This window comes from Hydra vulgaris, chromosome 04 (genome assembly GCF_038396675.1).
Source record: "Hydra vulgaris chromosome 04, alternate assembly HydraT2T_AEP".
NCBI lineage: Eukaryota > Metazoa > Cnidaria > Hydrozoa > Anthoathecata > Hydridae > Hydra > Hydra vulgaris.
The window spans coordinates 49,700,720-49,719,223 of NC_088923.1; the positions used below are offsets into that span (position 1 = coordinate 49,700,720).

At 29.9% G+C, this 18,504-nt stretch overlaps 1 protein-coding gene across 2 annotated transcripts in view; it reads right to left on the reverse strand.

Annotated features, from left to right (window-relative positions):
- LOC100208452 (BMP-2-inducible protein kinase) overlaps nt 1-17,330 on the reverse strand; it is a 43,628-nt gene extending 26,298 nt beyond the window's left edge. The window contains exons 1-3 of one of the 2 annotated variants that reach the window (XM_065796554.1): nt 16,789-17,330; nt 15,626-15,796; nt 11,550-11,668 (exon numbers count right to left, since the gene is read on the reverse strand). In XM_065796554.1, the coding sequence (XP_065652626.1) occupies nt 11,550-11,668; nt 15,626-15,725 (219 nt within the window). In that variant the 5' untranslated portion in view covers nt 15,726-15,796; nt 16,789-17,330. Of the gene's footprint in view, nt 1-11,549; nt 11,669-15,625; nt 15,797-16,391; nt 16,633-16,788 lie in introns of those variants that run through there. The other variant, XM_065796555.1, reaches the window with a different exon arrangement.
- Nucleotides 17,331-18,504: the final 1,174 nt, after the last annotated feature.

The window sequence follows — 18,504 nt, forward strand, 5'->3', positions numbered from 1 at the left end:
TAAATAAGAGAGCTGGAGCAAGCAGAAGACATAAACTGTCTTATCATCGAGCCCCATTTACATTGAAAAAATCGTCAGTTTATATACAAAAAAAAAAAGTAGCTAAGTACATAATAAGAATTTTACACACATTAGTTACAATATATATATATTAATATAATATAAATATTAGTATTGAAATATAACTCAATATATCAAAGATTAACAACAACATAAAAGTATTAAAGTTTTTTAACAAAAAAAAATTAAATAAAAATAAAACTGCAACAAAAGAGAAGCAGTGTCAATAACTATTTTTTTAGATAATTTATATTATTTATGTACTTATTTTAAAAGAGATATTTTAAATCAAAGTCATTTTGTAACAAGAGACTCTTAGATTTTTTCCTGAATTGTTCCAAAGAAATGTTTTGAATATTTTTTTTTTTTGTAATAAATTTTGAAAAGTGTTTCCATAGAAACGGTCCATGGTATTGGATTTGGTAAGAACTTAGTTTTAAATTAGTTTTTGGTACAATAAAGTTGTTAATTGAAAATTCAGTAGGATACATGTGCAAGATTTCACTAAAGTAAGACCAAAATACAATAGGAGAAAGCCCATGTTTTATTTTAAACATGAATTGTAGAACTTGGTGTATATTAAGTTTATAGATACATAGGGCACCAAGCTTCCTTAAAAGAGGTTCGCAATGAAAAGTTCTGTGTGCACCAAATAAAATCTTGCATGCGTGTTTTTGCTTACTATAAAGTTTTTTTAATTTAATATAATTAGTACTACCCCATACAATATAACAGTAAGAGATAAAACTATGAATAAATGAAAAGTATATTTTTTTCAAGGAAGCAGTGTTAAGATGTGGTTTAGTTTTATATAATATGGAAATACTTATTGAGATTTTATTTTAGCTGAATTTTATATGTGGTTTTCATGACAAATTTTCATCTAGCATTACTCCTAAAAAATTAACAATTGGTTCCCTTTTAATAAATGTTTTATTGATTAAAAAATTATTGATTAAAACTTGAAGTAGAAGAGTGTAAAGTATACTATACTTTACACATTCTTTACTTTTCACATTCTTTACTTTCTTCTTTACTTCAGTATATTCAAATACTGCATATTGATTTATTGGATCTAAAGTGTTTTCTTTTCTAAAGTTGTAATATACACTTTCATCTCTATCAAATAACTATTTTTTTAAATGTTATGAAGAATATTTTTATGCCAAACACATTCAAATAAATATACTAAGCTTAAAGTTCAAAAAACAAATTTATACTAGATCTACTTTGAAATTTTTCTTACTTAAAGCACTTTTATTTAGCTTTTATACTTTCGTATTTTCATAGTTTTTATATTGGTCAACATAAAACAATGATTATATTTCCCATAAGCCATATATAATGCAACATTTTTTTAGGATAGCAATTATGCTTTTAAAGTACTTGTTCAGGAAGCAATCATTTATCTTTTTGTTAAGATTAGGCAAATATCAAGATTAAAAGAATAAAAATATTTTTATTTGTAGAACTTTGTAACTTATTGTATATTGGATTTTTTACATTAAATGAATAACATCATTGACAACAAAATCGTAATTGCATTATTTGCACTGTCATGATGCAGGATCTAGAAAATATATGGTGATAAACCATCTAAATTATTACTGGCTCAATATTTACAAACTTGAGAGACAGAATTTTCGTTAGTTTAATCGTAAATAATATTTATTTACAATTATATTAAAGAAAATGCTGTCTCTCAAGTTCTGGTCTGGAGCAGTATCCAACATGACTATTGATGAGTATTTAAAATCGTTAAATCTATTTGTAACATGGTTTGGTTGCGACTTAAAGTCAGGTAGTGTTTCATCACAACTAAAATCTTTTTTTTTTTTAATGCTTGCCTAATGGTTCTTGTGCTAAAAGAAGTTGTGCTACTTTAGTGCGAAAATCATTTCTGACTTTTTTTTATGATAATCACCCAGAAATAAAGTCAGAGTTAATGACTCTTATGAAGCATAAAAAAGTAACTGGTGAAAGATGGTACTATCTTAATCAGAAAAACAAGGAAGTTTCTGAAGCGTCTGAAAAAGTTAATAAAATAATTTTTGGTAGAAACAATATCATATTAGACTCTGGCAATTTATCACAAAACATTTCAACTCCAAGTTCAAAACCAATTCAAAATCCTCCTCTATTGATTCAAATGATGAAAATGATAGTGATAAAGAATATCAACCAAATAATAAAGATATATTATTATCTTGCACTAAAGAAAACTGGACACCAGAAGAAGTTTAAGAAATACAAAATTCATTTTTGTTTGCAGACCAAAAGTCAGTTATTTCTCAAGAGTTGATATGTAAAGATTGACTCAAATAAAGTTTTTTTTTTTTATAGCATCTTCGCTTCAAACAACCACTATTAGAGTTGGAAGTTACTGGAAGAGAAAAGATGAAGATTGTAGAGCAAGATAATGATTGACATACGAATTAAAGGATTGCAAATTATATGAATCAGAAAAACAAGATGAAGGAAGCGAATTCCAAAGAGCTGATGTTCAAGGAAAAAAACTAGACGAATAAGAGTTTTTGGAGCACTTAGTAGCTGTCACAGAAAAGGATGAGACTTAATTGAATGACGAGTAACACGAGAATGAATTTTAGTAGATGGCACAAGAGTCGCTAGCTCTTTAGAGCAGTGCCCATTATAGTATTTGTAAAAAAGAGAAAGAGAAGCAACATTATGACGATGTGATAATGGTTGGAGGTTGGCTGCTAGAGCAGGTCCAACTATGTTTACAATGCATTTTTGCACCTCGTCTAAAAGAGAAAGGGCATCATTAGAAGATCCGCCTCAGATATGGCAACAGTATTCCATACAAGGATGGATTTGAGATTTATAGAAATAAAGAATAGAATGCGGAGTAAGAAAGTGTCAAGCATGATAAAGAGATGCAACCTTAGCAGATGCTAATTTTGCAATGAATTTGATATATGGTTTCAAAGAAAGATCGGAAGAAAAAGTTAATCCTAGAAGATAAAGGGTAGATGATTCATTAAGTACATTACCCTTCATAAATATAGGAAGATCTAAATTATTGCAACAACGATTGGCTGAAAAAATTTGGGTTTTATCTGAATTAAAGTTCACCAGTCCCATGCTGTAGCAGAAGTGAGATCCTTTTCAAGCACAAATACCCCCTCCAAGCAATTAGAAAGTGTTGGCTTCTTATCATGACAAGAATAAATGGTAGTATCATCAGCAAACAATGCCACCTTAGATGTGAGAATATCTGGAAAACTGTTAATGAAATTTAAAAGAGTATAATCTGTTGATTCAAACCTAGTTTCCCAACAAATGGGTGAATTCTTACTAATGTAAATGCCCAGACCAAGCATCTGACTATTGGAGTTTTTATGATTTGAAGTAAGATAACTATCAACACTAAGATCACAAGATGAGACAGCTGAACTCAAATTAATCTCACAAAGAGCAAGTAGGTCTGGTGAATTTTGCAAGAGATAAGACTCAACAGAAGAAAAGTTACTTCGGAGACCACAAATATTAGTGAATAATAGGTGAAGAGAACTTGGTGATGGCAATGGCTTTTTGTGTTTTATAGTTTTTGGTACTTGAGTCATTTTAAATAGTAAATAAATCAACGTTTTAAGACTCAAATGAAGTTTTAAAACATCAAACACCAAAACAAATTTATGACAAAGTCAAGTGTTTTACATAAATCAAGCGCAGTAAGCGTATAATGATAACAATTAGAGTATTCAGATGAAGACAATTTTTACCAAAACGAAAAAACGAAAACGCTAGTTTTCCGTTCTGCTCCAGATGTAGCGAAAACGCTACATCTGGAGCCTAGTCGACTACACTAATTTCTTGCTAAAATTAAGTTCAACTGATTGGAACAGCTTATTCGAAAACTACTTAGTTAACGAGTGTTACAATCTATTCCTAGAAGTGTACGACAAACTAATAACAGAACTCATTCTGTCGACTACCTTACCCTTCAAGAAGAAACATGAACCATGGATACTCATTCTGCTGAAATATTCACATCAGATTGGAAAAAAGTCACAAGTGGCATCCCTCAAGGAAGCGTCGCCCTCTCCTTTTTGTACTATATATAAACGATATGCCAGACAATATTACAAGCCAGTGCAAGCTCTATGCAGATGATAGTAAATTTATGAACATCATAAAATCTAATGATATATGCTAGCTTTACAATAAGACATTGATCAAGCCTTAAAATGGTCTCACAAATGGTTGATGTTCTTTAATGTGGAAAAATGCAAAACAATCCATGTCAAACAACACAGAAGGCACTCATCGAAACCTGGAGGAAACTGAATGAGATCAAGGTGTCCTGATATCAAATGACCTTAAAGTCCGTGCCTAAGTAGAGTCTGCAGTCTCAGTAGCCAATTACAAATTGGGCATACTCAAGGAAGCATTCCAAAGCAGAAGCATTTATCTCTGACGAATGCTTTACATCACATACGTGCGCCCACACCTGAAATTCGCTATTCAAGCATGGTCTACTAACTTAAAAAAAGATATCAATATGCTTGAAAGAGTTCAGCGCAGAACATCAAAAGTTTCCTCAATCAAACATCTCCCATATGAGCAACGCTTGAATATATTTAGAATGATAACACTAGAAGAGAGAAGAGCCAGAGGAGATCTTATTTAACAGTTTAAAATTGTATATAAAATTGATGATGTTAATTTTTTTGTTCCTCAAAGGATCTCTAACAACGCATATAGTAGGAGAAGTCATAATAAACAGCAACACAGACAAATGGTTAACAATTGCAAAGAGCGACATCACTTTTTTACTAATCATGTCACACCATCCTGCAATATGCTACCACAGGAAGCAATTGACACTAACACAGTCAACTAATTCAAAATTTCGACAATTTGCCCTACACATTAGATAGTATAGAAATTCCTGGTGTTGTATCTCTTCATCAAAATACTTTATAATTAATGATGACTAATTTACAGTATTATTAAATTTTGTAAAAACATAAAAAAATTATTCTTGATTGTAAATTGATCTAAATAAAATCAATATCAAATTCATAAATTTATATATATATATATATATATATATATATATATATATATATATATATATATATTTATATATATATATATATATATATATATATATATATATATATATATATATATATATATATATACACACAGTAACTTACTTGTGAAATTGGATAACTTATTTGATTCCATTAATGACTTATATTTATAGTTTGGAAGCTTAAAAATTGTCTCCCATATTTTTGGAGTACTTTTGTTGTAAAAGTACGCATATGGTTTTTCAATTCTTCAAATTCACTAACATCTCACCTTGGTTATGGAGATTAATGGAGTTAAAGAAATTCATAAACCTAATTGTAAATACTATTGATAAATAATCATACATTATATCTTTGTTTTTTGTACTTGTTTCCTGATATGCGCGAGTGTACTGTAAATTTAAAAATCTTAGCCATGCAATACAATAACATTGATTCTCATAACTCCAGAAATATTGTTGAAGTTCAACCGCAGAGAAGTGGTTGTCTTGGTTGTGCTTCAAGATTATGTTTTGGTTATGTCTTTAAATTTAATGTCTTGGTTGTGCTTCAAAATTACAAGCTTATTCTAATAAGCTCGCCATTTTGAAGCATGTCCTGCTGCCTTGTAGGATACACCATGTCCTGCTGCCTTGTAAGTACGCCTTTTTAGGCAAAGGCTAGGAGATGCCAACTCCAACTTAAAACACCCCCTGCCTTGGGGCTCTTGGTTGAGAAAAGGCTAGAGATGGTATCTCAATAAAAATACTCATCTTGGGCAGATGTTAAATGCATCCGGCTACTGTCTTGTAGAAGGCCTGCCAGGCAAAAATTTAAGTGGTAAACAGATTCTATCTGTTGACCAGCCTCGCACCTCTTCTTCATCTATTAGGCTGGCTCAGATGTATTTTTAATACATTGTTTCCAGTTTAGGATGTTGAATGCTGGATCTTCTTGACTCAATACATGGCTTTTGCTTGTGTCTCTGTTTTTATGATTAGGCAACTCATTCTATTATCTCCTAATGAGGGTACAGCTCTAAAACTCAGTTTTATGGTTCTGAGGCCGGCTGGTAATTAGGTTTCCCGAACTCTGTGGTACCTCTCAGAAAGGCTGATTCCATCAACAGCTGAAAAATATCAAAGTATTAACAGTGCCATGTTGCGCATGGAAGGTATCCCTGTTTTATACTTTTGGTGTGCATTGCCGAGGCCACATTTGGAGCCATTTGTTACGGCTTAGGGTTTATTAATAGTAATGTGGTAATTGCTTGAGCTATTAAACAGTGTTCTGAGTACTATCTGTGCTTTGAGTCAAGTTCTTCAACAAAATTAAAAATAAATAAAGTACCAAAAACTATAAAACACAAAAAACCATCATCATCACCAAGTTCTCTAAACCTATCATTCACTAATATTCATGGTCTTCGAAATAACTATTCTACTGTTGAGTCTTATCTCTTGCAAAGACCTTGCACCAGACCTACTTGTTCCAGAGAACTTGCAAAGACTTGCACCAGACCTACTTGCTCTTTGTGAGACTAATTTGAGTTCAGCTGTTTCATCTTGCGATCTTAGTGTTGACCGTTATCTTCCTTTAATTCGTAAAGACTTTAATAGTCACATGCTTGGCCAGGGCAATTACATTCGTAAGAACTCACCCATTTGTCATGAAACTAGGTTTGAATCCACAGACTATTCTTTCATGCGCTTTCATTTAGCACCACTTCACTTATCCCCTTTCTCTTTGTTCTATATTGCTCTCCTTTATTCAAGACTCTTACGTCTTGTTTCTGATCCTAGTCAGTGCTCAGTTTCTCCACATTCACCCTTAGGTGCTATTATCTCATTCTTCTTCATCACCTGAACCTCTTTATTATTGTACCTCTTACAACTACAGTAAAACTGACTGGGACTCTTTCCGTGATTTTCTTTGTAATGGCCCTTGGGTAGAAACCTTTCGTCTTCCTGTCGACAAATGTGCTTTTAACATAACATCTTGGATTCAGGCTGACAAGGAATCTTTTGTTCCCTTTCGACGATTCCAGGTCAAGTCTCACTCTTCTCCATGGTTTTCATACACTGTGCTGCTGCAATTGCCAATCGAAACTGTTACTTCCATATCTATCAGCAAAACAATTCTCCAGAAAATAGACGTCTGTTTATTACAGTTAGAAACCATTGTAAAAAGGTTTTGTCTAACGCCAAAGCCTGCTATTCTCAAAAATTAGGCTCTCGTGACTTCTGGAGAATCTTTAATAGTATTAATAATAAGGGCAAATCTTTAATTCCGCCTCTCTTGTATGGTTCAGACTTTGTCAACTCACCTAAAGACAAAGCTGAATTGTTTGCTAAAAACTTTTCATCAATATTATCTCTTGATTCCACTAGTTGCATTCTACCTGATATTGCCAACAAACAGGTTGATCCATTGCTTGACATTCGCATCACTCCAGCTTCTGTATCTAAAGTGATTTCCTGCTTAGACTCTTCTACAGCTTGTGGCCCGGACAACATACCTGTTATTGTCTTGCAGAAGTATTCTCCAGAGCTGTCATCTATACTCTTAAAACTATTCAACAAGTGCTTATCAGAGTCTTGTTTTCCAGCCTGCTGGAAAGCGGTATCTGTTATCCCTATTTTCAAAAATTCTGGAGAGCGATCTAATTCGTCTAACTACCGTCCCATTAGTCTTCTTTCTATCAAAAGCAAGGTTCTTGAATCTTTAATTAACAAACACTTAATCTCTTATCTTGAATCTAATAACTTACTTTCTGACCATCAATATGGATTTCGATCTTCAAATTCTACAGCTGATTTGCTAACAGTAATAACCGATAAGTTTTATCGCGCATTAGGTAAAGATGGAGAGGTTAAGGCCATCGCTCTTGACATTTTAAAAGCATTTGATAAAGTTTGGCATGCTGGTCTTCTCCATAAGCTTTCTTCTGATGGTGTATTTGGCAACATCTTTAAGATTATTGAATCCTTCCTTTTCAATCGTAGTATAAAAGTTGTCCTCAATGGATAGCACTCTTCTTCTTATTCTGTAACTGAAGGGGTTCCTCAAGGTTCAATCCTTGGCCATATACTCTTTTTAATTTACATTAACAATATTTTAGATATTCTCACATCTAAGGCGGCATTGTTTACTGCTGATACTACCATTTATTCTTGTCGTGATAAGAATCCAACACTCTCTGATTGATTGGAGGGGGCATCTGAGCTTGAAAAGGATCTTACTTCTGCTACAGCATGGGGCTTACAGTGGCTGGTGAACTTTAATACAGATAAAACTTTTTTTTTAAATTTTTTTCAGCCAATCGTTATCACAATAATTTAGATCTTCCTATATTTATGAATGGGGATATACTCGATGAGTCATCTACTTTTCATTTTCTAGAATTAACTCTTACTTCCGATCTTTCTTGGAAACCATACATCAAATCTGTTGCAAAATAAGTATCTGCTAAGGTTGCATCTCTTTATCAAGCTTGACACTTTCTTACTTCGGATTCTATTCTCTATCTCTATAAATCTCAAATCCGACCTTGTATGGAATACTGTTGCCATACCTGGGGTGGATCTTTTAATGATGCTCTTTCTCTTTTAGACAAGGTGCAAAAACGCATTGTAAACATAGTTGGACCTGCTCGAGCAGCCAACCTCCAACCATTATCACATCGTCATAATGTTGCTTCTCTTTCTCTTTTTTACAAATACTATAATGAGCACTGCTCTAAAGAGCTAGCGTCTCTTGTGCCATCTACTAAAATTCATTCTCGTGTTACTTGTCATTTATTTAAGTCTCATCCTTTTCCTGTGACTGTTCCTAAGTGCTCCAAAAACGCTTATTCGTCTTTTTTTTTTCATCGAACATCAGCTCTTTGGAATTCGCTTCCTTCATCTTGTTTTCCTGATTCATATAATTTGCAATCCTTTAAGTTGTCCGTCAATCATTATCTTGCTTTACAATCTTCATCTTTTCTCTTCCAGTAACTTCCAACTTTAATTAGTGGTTGCTTTCAGCCTTGTTGGAAGCGAAGATGCTTAAAAAAAAAAAAACCAAAAAAAAAAATGTAACTAAAATTAAACCGATTTAAGCTCATCAACTTTATTTTTCGACCAAATTTATTAGTTTTATAATATACATTAGGTAAAATTGAAGTATATACAGAACTTATAATGTAAAATTATTAGTTATGGTAAAATTGAAGTATATACAGTACTTATAATATAAAATGATTATTAGAAACAAAAAAAAGTTGATATTTTGTGTTTTAAAAGGCTATAATGAATAATAAATATCCCAAAAAACTCGACACGCAATGCTTATAACACGCACAACACTCATTGAAAATTATAAGGAATCAACTTTTGAATTTACTTGAAATAAAAAGAAACCTTTGCTTCATTTTTTTGGTATGCAAATATTGTAAACTTTTTAAAGGAAAAGTTCTAAATACCTTTATATTAAGCTATTATAAATAACTTATATTTTGCTAGAAAATGTAGAAAAGTCAAATACAATTAATAGTGATAAATTGCTACCCAAAGGCAATGTTTCAAAGTGTAATTCCTTTTTATTTTTTAGAAATCGAGTAAATTTCTTATACAACAAACATAGAAATCATACATTAAACATTTTTAGAGTTATTGGATACTTTTTAGTTGTTTGAGTGTGTAAACGACTTCACATATTTGCAAGCGCTTGCACATAAAGCCAGAATCGTTGATGTGAATAAGATATTAAAACTTATATATAATTTTTTATATTCAGACCTAAAAGTGTTAATTTTTTAGATAAGTTAACACTTTTGTACTTAATTATTAAACTTTATTTGGTTATTTCAGCCTTTAGGTAGTAAGTGACCGAGGTTGATATTTGACCGGGGCCAGGTTTGATAAAATATAGCTGGGGTTGGATTTGTGACCAGGGTTGCATAAACATTTATAAATCCTTAAGTACAATTTTTTTATTCAAAATTTATGTTATATTTTGTATATATATGCATATATAAACACCATTATCATCAACATGATTATCATTATTATCATGATGATGATGATGATCATCATCATCATTATTGCTATCATCATCATGATCATTATGGTGATGATGATCATCATCATCAATCATCATTAACAGCATAAAAGAGGAAGGCTAAAGCCTGATGATCATGATCATCATTATCATCATCACCATCATCATGGAAGCTTTTATTCCTTCTAGAATAAAAGCTTCAAGCTTTTATTACTTCTCTTTAATTTTCAAGTCAAGTCTCATTCTACTCTACATTTTTCACCATCTTGAGCAGTTGCTTTATTAAACATTAATCTTTTTTTTTCATCTTTTTTACAAGAACATTGGCAAGAAGCCAATGTAGAAACTTTTCTACATTGGCAAGAAGCCAATGTAGAAAAGTCCTGACTGATGTTAAGCTCTTTTATTCTCAGTTTACTAAACCTGGTATCTTATCTCAGATGCTAGGTTTTAGAGATTTTTGGTTAGTCTTCAACAGTGTCATTAACTAAAGTCTGACATTTAATCTCTAATTTATGGGTCTAATCTTTTTACTTCTCTTTACAAAAATTTTACATCTAAAATGGCTGTATTTGCTGACGACTTAACTTTATACTCTTTTTTGACGAAAAGTCTTAACTTTTTGATTGCTTAGAACAAGCAGCCAATATTTAATCTGATCTCTCTTCTGTAACAGCCAAAGTATTGCAGTGGCATATGGATTTAAATTCTGGACTTAAAATCCACAAATTTTGTTAGGCAACAAAACTCATTTATTTACTACAAAAAAATATAGCAATTATGTTGGCATTCTTATATTGACGAATAACACCCTCTTACTCTCAGACAAAGTCTAAAAGCACATTGTAAATGTAACTAGACCTGCCTTATCTGCCAAGTTTGAGCCACTCTCCCATTGCTGTAAGGTTGCATTTCTTTCTTTTTTCTACAAATACAACCATGGTCAATTCTTAAACAAGCTATCATCTCTATAATGATAAACCAAAACTCATTCCTGCTTGTATTTTTTATTCAACAAGTTCTAAAAACTATTTTATACTTTTAAAATATATCCGTTTTTTATTATAATATATCGAAGTAGATATTCTGCATAAAGCAAAAAAAAAAAAAAGAATTTAGGATATGCATTGTACTTTGATTTTTAACAACGCATAAAGTTTACATTAGCGAACCCAAAATCATCATACTGATGATGATGATGATGATGATGATGATGATGATGATGATGATGATGATGATGATGATGATGATGATGATGATGATGATGATGATGATGATAATGATGATGATGATAATGATGATGATGATGACAATGATGACAATTGTGATGATAATTGTGATGATAAATAGAAAAAGTCTAAAATAAATTTAAAAAATAAAGCAATTTGAAAAGAATAAACAAACCATAATATCAATTTCTTGTTGGCAAACTTTAAGGTCAGCTTTCTCATTAACAGACAATCGCTTTAGTGCAAATTTCTGACCATTTGAAGTTCTTACTACAAACACTAAAGCAAAACCTCCTAAAAGTAAATTATAAAACTTTCAAAATATTGCATAGTTTAATAAAATTGTCTAAAAAACACTTGAAAAAAAAAACAATAAAGTTTATTTGATTAAAACCCTAATAATATTATTACTATTATTTAATAATATTAGTTACTATAAATACTATTATAATATATTAGTTATACTATAAATCAGTATTTATCAGTATTTTTTTTTTTTTTTTAATGATAGTTATTTTAAAACGAAAACATGATTATTGTATGTGTTTTAACTAAAAATATGTGATTTAAAAGTATGTGTTTAAAATAAACTATATAAAAAAATCTTGTTAATAATAAATAATTAATTTATAAAATAATTAATATATGATATATATTAATATATGAAAAAATAATAATAATAAAAACATTAATAAATAGAAATATAAAAATCAAGTAAAAAAATTTATAAAGCAAAACATATATATATTTTTAAATCAACTATGCAATTTCCTTTACTGATAATTTTGATATATAAACTGTGATACGGAAAGCTAAGAAGTACACAATTAAAAGTAGAAAATATAAGAGCATTACTTAAGAAAAGTCAAATCTTCCAGTTTCACTTCACTTTTCATGTTAAATTTTGAAATATAAAATGAAAAAACTTTTGTTTTACCTCCAAAAAAAGACAATTTCTATAGAAACTTTTTTATATAAAATATTTAAATAATTTTTAACTTTTTTTTTTTTTAATAAATAAATTTTTTATGGAAATTTTATTTGTTTAGTTTTAGTGTGCATTAGATGGAGACGGCAAGACAAGGGCTATTTCTCCTGATATATGTAAAGCTTTTGATAAAGTTTAGCATGTTAGTCTTCTCCATAAGCTTGCTTCATATGGAGTTATAAGAAAGTTTTTGAAATTACCAAATCATTTCTTACAAACCGCTTTCATAAATTTATTCTCGAAGGCTAACACTCTTCTTCATTTCCAGAACTTCTGGGTTACTTCAAAAATCTATACTTAGCTCTTTTTTTGTTTCTTATCTACATAAATCTATCTTCTACCTGACATCTAATCTATCTACTTTCTGACAACCTCACATCTAAAGTGGCTCTATTTGCTGACGCTTTAATTTTATACTCCTACCTCGACAAAAAGTATTATCTTTTAGCTCCAACAAAATTTAGCTATATACTGCAAACAAATGTTGACATTCTTAAATTAATAAATGGTAACCCTTTTATTGAACATTCTTCTACATGCCTTCTTTATTGTTCTTTATCGTAGATTAAAAAAAATGGAGAAAATGCTTGTTTAACGGTGAAAATTAAATAAAAAAAAGTTTTATGAAGAAAAAATAAATCAAAAAACATTTTGGTAATAGAAGTTTAAAAATTAGTGTATAAACAAAAATAAAGGATTTAAATAAATAAAAATAAAAAACAAGAAAAAAAAACCAAAACAAATAAAAAAAGTTTTTAAAAGAAAAAAGTCTTTGAAAATGGAAAATAATAATAAAGAACTAAAATTTTTTCTACCACCAATATTTTATGGAAAGAAAAGAAAAAGAACAACTTAAATGTCGTGTATTTATGTATATAAAATATGATGAATGTATTTTTTTTTTTTTTTGCATTTTTCACTGTCAATTTAGTTGTTGTTGCTTTTTTCATATCTTGATATTTACTTTTGTTTAACTAATCTATGTAATGCGTTATATAGGCTTTAATATTGTATGTAGTAGTGTGTGTTTTTATTTTAATATTGTATGTAGTAGTGTGTGTATATTTTTTTATTTAAGTTTGATTTTATTTTGATTTTTATATTTTTCTGCGAAAGTTTTTTTCTTTCACTCTATCATTCTGAACTTAAGTGATTAAAACTTTTGTTTTCTCACATTTTTTTCTCACTCATCTTATCTCATCTGTTCATTCTTTCTTTTTATTCATTTTTCTTAGCCTTACTCCTTTTTATTTTTGTTCTGAATCCAACTTTTTAAACATTATTGTTCATATTACATCTTTTTTTATTACTTGTATTAATGTTACTTTCTTTATTATTTTCTTGTTTTAATATTTTTTTATTTTATTTTTTTATTTTATTAAGGTGTCGCTCCATTGAGTAGTTTTTAACTATGAGTGACACCGAACCTCACTTTGTAAATTATAATTAAATTTATAATTTTTGATTTTATGGTTAAATAAATGGAAAGATTATCGTTCACTACCGAACTCACATGGAAACCATATATACAATCGATTGCAAAGCTAGCATCTGGTAAGGTTATTTTTTTTCTTTTTATAAGAAGAAAATCTAAGTCTCAATATCTGCATCTTTACAGATCTTGAGAATTTTGTTTTAGTCTCAAGAGGTCTCAAAACTCATAATCAATTGTCTCAGTCTTGATCTTGAAGCTTGGAATCTTGGTTCTGGACCATTAATGTTTTGATCCTTGCAAAAAATATCAACATAATGAACGGATTAGCAATTAATAATAAATTGTTAATCACCATAACTTTTCACTTTTAAAACGATTTGTACCTAGAAAGATGTGTACTCTATTTCTTGACACATACCAGATTTTTTTTTAATGTTAACTCAGTTCCACAAGGCCAAAGAGGCCACTACAGCTGAGGAGGCTACTTTAGTTATGGTTACAACTCTCTCTCAACTCTGTAACTCTGAAACACAAACCTTGACAAACAAGGCTGCTGTGTGGAAAAAAATTGAGCACAATACTACCAGGGACATGGTAGGAATCAAACTTGGAACTTCTTGCTTACAAGGTGACTGCTCTACCACTATACCACTACCGCATGTCTTTGTTCGATTGTCAAAATTTAAGTTGTAAGATTAAATAATACATAGTTGTCAGTTTCACTTAATTTTTATCTACATTAAGTATATAAATATAATATGTAACTTTAAAAACTTTACTTTAAATTTAGCATGTCCTAAAATATACCCTGTCTACTATATTTTTGTGCTATTCTTAGTTTCACAGTGTGATAGTCTTGCACAATTTTTTATTAAAACTTTTTTAACAATACAAGAAACCTGTTAGTTTCATGTTCATTAAAGTAATCTTTTGTAGACTGCAACAGTACACTACACAATATACAATAACATAACTATATTATAAATGTGTAATTTGGTTTTATAATAGAGTAATGTGCATAAATAGTAAAATATATATATATTTTTTAGGTGCCCCAAGAAGTCCTTACGGTCTTATCACAGAGCACCACGGATGAGCATTTAATTGGAAGTTCTCCTTCCTAACCGATGTCACAAAACTTGCCCAGAGGTTGGGTTTGAACCACGGATCCTTTGCTTATGAGGCAAGTGTGCTATCACTGCACCACAACTGCTCATAAATAATATATCAGTTAAAAGCCTATTAGTATATACATATATGTGAGCATTATAGTGTTAGACTTCTAAGAACCTATTCTTGATCTTGGTCTTGTGTTGACACTTTGATGTCTTGGTCTTGATCTTGAAGTGTTAAGTTTCGGTCAAGATCTTTAGCCTTAATGTCTAGGCCTTAGTTTTGATCATGGCCTTAACTGTCTTGACTACATCTCTAAATTTAAGATAGTTGTTATACTTAGTACAAGTACTTCAAATATAAATAATACATTTCCTATAACATATAAAATACAAGCCCAAGGTTACCTAATTTTGTATAATTACATTGTTGGACCATAACATACATAATGTATATAAAATATTAGATGTGTATAAAATATTAGATGTGACATGTAAACTATGTGTAAAAATATGTACATATAATTAATTTGTTAGTAATAATAAAAAATTAATATATATTTATAACTCTACATTTAGTCTAAAACTTTCTATTATAAGTAAGGAAACTAATATTTTGAATAAAAATTTTGATTTTTTTTCATATATCTTTATGTTAACATGGAAAAGATTGTATTGTTCAAATTATGATAACATTATTGATACAATTAAGATACCTTCAGCTTCAACATCTTCAACTGTGCAGGTATAACGACCTACTTGAAATTGTTTTCCAATCCAACCTGTTCTGTTACCTTGAAAAAGTTTTTTCATCATCTTCAAGCTGTAAAAGTCATTTCTAACTTGATAGTGCTACTCTTTTACTGTAGATAATTGTGTGTGTGCTTCTAGACATGAATTATACTTATTTTTTATTTATCAACGTCATAAGAATGTCAAGCTATCAAATCATTTAATTTATCGAAAAGATTGATCAAAATTAAAACTAATAAAAACAGGGTCTTAACAATGTTAACAAGAAACCTAATTCAAACAGTACTGTAATTTTTAAAAACAAACCATTTATCTAAAATACTAAAATATTAATGGTTGATTAACTCAAACAATTAATCACTGGTTGTTTTGATATTTACATTCTGTTTTTACATTCCTTTTTTTATGTAAAAATTTAGTGTAACGTAAAATATCAAAATTTAATGTCATTATTATTTTATAATTTAATGTTTTAATTAATTTTCTGAGATTTATATAAAAACAAATAAACTAGTTCAACATGTTATTTTGCGATTTATTTGCAAAAAAAAAATTTTAATGAATTCTTATAAAACATCCACAAAAAGATAAACTTTTTATTCCACTAAAATTTTCAGCTTGATAACATACAATATTATTATAGGATGGTAGATAAATTGATATCGATAAGCGCCACCTACTTTTCTTAATAAATACAACGTTGTAATCAACAAAAAAAAACTTGTTTACCACTTTTTGTGGTATAAACCACCAATCGTTTTACCAAACTAATTACAAAACTTTAATTGAAATGCTTTAAACTTATAAAAATAGATTTAAAAACATGTATTAATGTAATAAGGATAAAGATTTTGAGCTTTTTTAAAAAAATTATTTTTGTTTCTAAGCATTTTAATGGTTTTTTAAAAGGCTCGATTTAACACGGAGTTACAAAAAACGAACCATTTTACGCAAATATCTAGTATCGGGCGCTTGCATTGATACCACAATCGAGTTAAAATTAAAATAAGGTAACCTTGAAAATAAAAATAGTTTGATTTAGGAAACCGTTTAATCTAACTCCAAAAAAGTGTCTCTCTTATTTGAACAAATGTGTATGTATTTAAAATTTTGTTTAGGTAAGTACCTGTAAGTATAACCTGTAAGATGCCATGAAAAATTAGTTGTTTATGCTACGTACCCAGCGGGCATTTAGTGTGGAAAAGACGTCTCTGAGGTCGTTCCCGACGTTCCAAAGACGTTTTTTTATAACTAGAAATCTGCTGGGTAGACGCAGTAGATCTAACAAACGCAAAATATACGTGTAACTAATAAAGAGAGTTTGGTTTAACGGACTCCTACTTTTATTATGCAATGTTTATTGCAAGTTTTTCGGTTCAATATGGCAGAGAAAATTAAAAACGTTATCTTAGAATAAATTTTTTTATTATTGTCTATGTGCATAAAATATAAGTTTTATTTATAGTTTGAAGGCAAGCTTAAAAAATTCAAAAAAACGTAGTAAGAGTACTATCGCACGAAAAATTACTTTCTTGCACTCTTTCTTTTGAGGAGGACGTCCGACATTGTACTTGAAATTATATTGAAATTTTACTGTTATAACTTGTTACTGATCTACAAGTAGCAGAAAACTCAATTTATTTCACTAGTTTTTTAAAAATTTGAGTTTATAAATTCTAAAAACTTTTTGAAAACAACTATACAATACGATGTTGTTTACACGAATAAACAAATGCACTTTAATGCACATTTATTATTTTATTGTGACGCGACAAACGTTATGAGTAAGAAAATAATTTTAGCGGTTTATGCAAATGAATGCGCTTTTATCTTATTTAATTATTGTCTATTGTTAATCCACCTTGCACTGAAGCTTAAATTGTTTAAAAGATATGACATCATGCTTTGCGGGATAGAGCTTTGTCAATAAAGCGAACTTATGACTCGACTTACTTTGCGCGTAAACCGAAAAGTAATTAATAAGGCTAAATACCCCAATTATAGGTTATAGACCCCAATGTGGTTTAATGTTGCAAGTGAAGTTGTCGCATGAAGTCGAACTGTAACTATATGAGCTCGTACCCATTGAGTCGATATTCTAAAGCACTGATAAACTGGTCAATGAACTGGTAGAAAATTTTTTATTCAAAATTTCTCTTATTTACTCTGAATCGGTTCTATTTGTGTATGAGTTTGAGATCAAGAAAATCAATTCCTACGTTACTCTGACATCTTTTCACCTATTCCGTTGTTCCAGATTTCTCGATTCCTTCTATCTCTTAAACCTTCATGCCACTTTGTTTGAACAAATGTTTAAAAATGGTTTAAAAAGGTTGATTCTGGCGTTGTTACAAAAAATTTGAGATCAATGTCAAGGAACTCCACCAATCCCCCAAATATGTTCTGTATCTTATGACCCTGGCTTGGCGTGAACTTTACAAATTTTTTAACTGGAAGTGTTTTCTTCATATATCGAAATAGTAAGAAATCTAGTGAAATTGAATTATATCTTAATTCTTTGATACGTGACCTTATTTCAAAAAACACATGCTTCTCCTGAGATAGTTGACATGCCCGCTTCTATTACATGCTTTTGTATGTGTTTTAGAAAGTTTTTGTATTCTGGTATGAGTTCCAGTATGTCTAGATAATTCTAATATTTATGATTTAATAGTTTTTTTTTTAATGATTTAACATTTTCTCCACGAAGTGCAAGACCATGAATATAAATACACGGATTACTCTTCATACCACCCCACTCTAGTAGCTTCCAGTTGTCTTATAACATCACATTGTAGTTCCATCTCAACATTCCGTATCAACACAGTTCCAAAGCCGGACG